Source organism: Hipposideros armiger, unplaced genomic scaffold, assembly GCF_001890085.2.
Source record: "Hipposideros armiger isolate ML-2016 unplaced genomic scaffold, ASM189008v1 scaffold_427, whole genome shotgun sequence".
NCBI lineage: Eukaryota > Metazoa > Chordata > Mammalia > Chiroptera > Hipposideridae > Hipposideros > Hipposideros armiger.
This window is the reverse complement of record NW_017731777.1, coordinates 1,290,221-1,295,298: the sequence shown is the minus strand read 5'-3', so window position 1 is coordinate 1,295,298 and position 5,078 is coordinate 1,290,221. Positions and strand designations below refer to the sequence as shown.

The 5,078-nt window shown below is 56.8% G+C and overlaps 1 protein-coding gene across 1 annotated transcript; it reads left to right on the top strand.

Annotated features, from left to right (window-relative positions):
• The first annotated feature begins 74 nt into the window (after positions 1-74).
• ZIC1 (Zic family zinc finger 1) lies at positions 75-4,643 on the top strand. The gene is made up of 3 exons (XM_019664700.1): positions 75-2,164; positions 3,632-3,795; positions 4,403-4,643. The coding sequence occupies exons 1-3, from the start codon at positions 1,183-1,185 to the stop codon at positions 4,598-4,600; spliced, it is 1,344 nt and encodes a 447-aa protein (XP_019520245.1). The 5' UTR covers positions 75-1,182; the 3' UTR covers positions 4,601-4,643.
• Positions 4,644-5,078: the final 435 nt, after the last annotated feature.

Genomic DNA, 5,078 nt, shown 5'->3' with positions numbered 1-5,078 from the left:
AGAGAGAGAGAGAGAGAGAGAGAGAGAGAGAGAGAGAGAGAGAGAGAAGGGGGAGAAGAGGAAGAGGGATAAGGAAGAGAAAAAACGTATATGACTGCAAGAAAAAGGAATCGTGGCAAAACAAAAAAAAATTTTTTTTTCCATGGGAAGAGGGAAAAAAATCTGGCTAAAAAAAAAAGTTGCTACTCCTGGCTGCCGGGTTTGTCAAAAAGGGATGTCAAGCGCTTTACAATACCTGGGATTGATGAGGCGGGCGGGCCAATGAACAGCGCGCGGCTCCTCCGCGCGCCCTCCGTTGGCGCGGCGGCTGCGGGAGGGGGGAGAGCGAGCGCACCAATGGGCGCCCGCGTTAGCAGCACGTGACACCTCCCCCTGCTCTCATTCATCAAGGGGGGGACGGTGTCGTCCTTTCAATTCATTTATCTGCAGGAATGATTGCTGCTATCAGTCTCGCGCTCACCGCCCGGCTGAGGAGGTGAAAGTTTCTCCCCAGGAAGATAAACCGCAAAAGACAATATTGTGCATGATTTGCGCCTTTTCTTTGGCTTTTTCTTTCTTTCCTTTTTTCTCCCCCCTTTCATCATCATTATTATTATTTATTTTTTTCTTTGCAAAAAGCAGAGGGGGGAAAAAGTGAAGGAGCGAGGAGGCGAGCCCGAGAGAAAAGAGAGACAGAGAGAAAAGAAAGGGCGAGGGGCGAGTGGAGAAGTGAGGAGGGGCGTGCGGCGCGAGGCTGAGAGAGCGAGCAGTCGCGGCTCAGAGCGCTCATATTCCTCTATGCTACAAATCCGGGAGGAAGTTTTTTTGGGGGGCTGAGATGCTCCATGCCTTTCCCTGGGCAGCCTTGACGCAGGGTCCTCTCGGCAGAGACTGAGCGGCGAGAAAGTGCGAGCCGGGCCGGCGGGGTCTGCTCGGCGGGCGCTGGAGCCCGCCTTGCTCGCGGCCCGCAGCCGTCCGGCGTCCCCGCGCTCGGCCAGGCGGGCTTCCCGGCGCGCGGCGCCGCTGCCTGCGGGCTAGGACTTCGCGAGGTGGGTCGCCTCCTCCTCCCTCCTCTTCTTCTTCCTCCTCTTCTTCCGCCTCCCATTCCTCCTCCTACCTCCTCCTCCTCCTCCCGATTTCCCATCCTCGGCGGGCGAGGGTGGGGGGGGCGGGGGAGGCCGGGGCTCGCCCCGAGCAGCCACGATGCTCCTGGACGCCGGCCCCCAGTACCCAGCGATCGGCGTGACCACCTTCGGCGCGTCCCGCCACCACTCGGCAGGCGACGTGTCCGAGCGCGACGTGGGCCTGGGCATCAACCCGTTCGCCGACGGCATGGGCGCCTTCAAGCTCAATCCCAGCTCGCACGAGCTGGCCTCCGCAGGCCAGACGGCCTTCACGTCGCAGGCGCCGGGCTACGCGGCTGCCGCGGCCCTTGGCCATCACCATCACCCGGGCCACGTCGGCTCCTATTCGAGCGCAGCCTTCAACTCCACGCGGGACTTTCTGTTCCGCAACCGGGGCTTTGGCGACGCAGCGGCGGCAGCCAGCGCGCAGCACAGCCTGTTCGCTGCTTCGGCTGGGGGCTTTGGGGGCCCACACGGCCACACGGACGCCGCGGGCCACCTCCTTTTCCCCGGCCTTCACGAGCAGGCGGCAGGCCACGCGTCGCCCAACGTAGTCAACGGGCAGATGAGGCTTGGCTTCTCGGGGGACATGTACCCGCGGCCCGAGCAGTATGGCCAGGTGACCAGCCCGCGTTCGGAGCACTATGCCGCGCCGCAGCTGCACGGCTACGGCCCCATGAACGTGAACATGGCTGCGCATCACGGCGCCGGCGCCTTCTTCCGCTACATGCGCCAACCCATCAAGCAGGAGCTCATCTGCAAGTGGATCGAGCCGGAGCAGCTGGCTAACCCCAAAAAGTCGTGCAACAAAACTTTCAGCACCATGCACGAGCTGGTCACGCACGTCACCGTGGAGCACGTAGGCGGCCCGGAGCAGAGTAACCACATCTGCTTCTGGGAGGAGTGTCCACGCGAGGGCAAGCCCTTCAAAGCCAAATACAAACTGGTCAACCACATCCGCGTGCACACGGGCGAGAAGCCCTTCCCCTGTCCTTTTCCTGGCTGCGGCAAGGTCTTCGCGCGTTCTGAGAACTTAAAGATCCACAAAAGGACGCACACAGGTATGGAAACCTCTGTTCTTGACTCCCTCCCCCCTTACCGGCCCAAAACACACACACACATCCTTGCGCCCTATCCTGGGCCTGGGACCCGAAATCCAAAAGTCAGAGGCCGGGCCCACAAACCGGGCCTTGGTTGGATCTTGCTTCAGGTTCCAGCAGGCAGGCAACGAAAGTGTCCCCTGGTTTTTAGTTTGAGGCTGAAAATTATGAAAAAGTATAGGAAGGATTAGATGGGAAGGATATAGGGATATAGATTTTAAAAAGAGGAATAAAAGAGGCCGGGAGAGCAGAGACAAACCCGGCTTTGCAGAACCCTTGGTGCGCCTGAAGCCGGGAGAGGTGGCCGGCTCCCGGCGGCGGCGGAGGCTCCAGCCGCTTAGCTGCAGACAAATCTAAATCCAAACGTTTGCTTCCCACCAGCATTCCTCTCTACGCACCTTAGTGAGGACTTTCCCAAAGGAAGGAACTGAGGAAATTGGAGGAGATCGGATGAAGGGGCACAAAAAGAAACAAAAATGGAAAGACAGTAAGGAGGGAGGGAGTGGTGAAAGCGAGTAAGTCGGCCTGAGGAAGCTTTTGGAAGGTTATGAATATTTAAAGAGTCCAATTTTAGTAGTGACTTGTTTGTGTGTAGGCTTGAAGAGTGCGGAGAGTCGGTAGAAGGCAGATAAGACTTTTTTGTCAATTCGATTCGATGAGGTGGTTTTCAAAACACCGAATCCCCTGCGTTGGCCTTTAAAAATAAAGAGACAACCAGTTGGGAACAGTTAAAAGTTGGCGGCGAGCCCAAGGCCGTAGTCTGGGTCGGGCAGGCCATTCTCAGCCCCTTGCTCCAAGGAGACCAGGAATCGGATCTGCTTCCCTATTCTGGTTTGCCTGGGTGATTCTGAGACCCGCGTTTCGTCTTTAGGGTTTAACACCGCAGTCAGGGAAGAATTTGCGGCGCCCAGCTCTCGGCCCAGATTAGGTTATAAAATGTGTGTGTGTAGGGGGTGGGGTGGGGTGGGGGAGGCGACGAGGTGGATGCGGAATGTCAGGGAGGGGGTGAGGGGAGGGGAGAAGCGGAAAACAGTAGGAGAATCAGTCTGGCATGTGAAAATTAGAAACCAAGAGCTAGGTAGAGCCGCCGAAGTCGTCTGGATAGCCCCGGGCAGAAGAATCAGAAGCCAGACCTGCTACTACTCCGAGATCTAAAAAAAAACACCTACCAATCATCATCATCATCATCATCATCATCATCATCTAATTGGATTAGGAGTAAAATAATTCGGATATTTATAAATCCACTCCATATATGTGACTTTATTGAAGACCCCTGTTTCTAAGCTTGAAAAATGCTAAACCTGGGCCGCTGCCTTTTTTTGTTTTCATTTTCCATTTATATACGTTAAAAAACAAACAAACAAAAAAACAGCCGCGGGATTTGTTCTAATTAGACCTGACTCTCCTTCTCGCCTTTCACGCCAGGGGAGAAGCCCTTCAAGTGCGAGTTCGAGGGCTGCGACCGACGTTTTGCCAATAGCAGCGACCGAAAGAAGCACATGCACGTGCACACGAGCGACAAGCCCTATCTTTGCAAGATGTGCGACAAGTCCTACACGCACCCCAGCTCGCTGCGTAAACACATGAAGGTAATCGCCGCGCTCCCCCCGACCTCCTTCGGGCCAGGAGCCAGCTCTTCCGCCGGGGCCGGGGCCGGGCGAGTGGCGGCCGGGCAGTGGCAGGGGCCGGCGGAGGCTGAAAGGGGCTGGGAAAGGGAATGTGGGCACCCCAGGCTGTTCTAAATTTAATATTTAATAATGAAACAAAAAAGTGAACACTCGAGCAGAGGCCGCGACTGAATTTGGCCCAGATAGGGAGCGAGGGCTGCCCCGGCTGGCTGCGCTGCGGGAGTTGTCGCCATTGTGGCCGGCGGCGTTGGCAGAAGAGTTGGGGTCTTGCACGTAGACCTGAGCAAGCGAAGTTCAGCGGCCGCGGGAGGGACCCTCTGGGGCTCTCTCCCCAAACCCAGATCTGTTTTCCTTTTGTGGTCCCGGCGGCGGGCGTTGGGGCTCCCTGCAGCACTGCCTCCGCCGGACCGAGGTGGGACAGCCAAGGCCAGGCCCGCGGGTGGGACTTCCCGGGAGGTCCACGGGATCCAGGGCTCTGGGGACAGGCGGCGCGAGGCCCGCACCCGCCCTCAGCGGCCGCCAGTCCAGCTCTTTATTTCCTTAAAAACGCGACTTTCCCCCCTCGCAGGTCCACGAATCCTCCTCGCAGGGCTCGCAGCCTTCACCGGCCGCCAGCTCCGGCTATGAGTCCTCCACACCGCCCACCATCGTGTCTCCCTCCACAGACAACCCGACCGCCAGCTCCCTGTCGCCCTCCTCCTCCGCGGTCCACCACACAGCCGGCCACAGCGCGCTCTCTTCCAATTTTAATGAATGGTACGTTTAAAATAAAAAAAAATACCGATCAAAACCCTATTTAAGAGACTGAACACACACACACAGGTAAACAAAATATTGCGGAAAGAACCCTGCGAATCAAAACACCCCCATCCCCCCAACCCGCAATCCAAATTTTTTTGAACCTGCTAGTAGACCCGGGACCGAGTGAGAGAGAAAGCACCAAACCTTTACATCTTTTTCTTTTTCTTATTTCTTTTTTTGGTAAAGGCTGGGTTTGGTAGTTAAGGGGCGGGAGGGGGACCGAGGAGAAGGCAGCCGCCTGACCAAATGCTGCCAACCACGAGGGCCGGTTTCTCGGCAGAATCAGAACAGGCTCTCTGGGCTTCGGCTTTTTTCCGCCCCCGCATTCTTGTAAATACAGAAATATTAGCTTAAAACTGTACTGTTGGATCTGTAAATAGTTATATCTCGGTTGGAGCGGGCGGGTGGGATCGTGGCGTTGTGGTCTTTGCATTTGGGGAGGG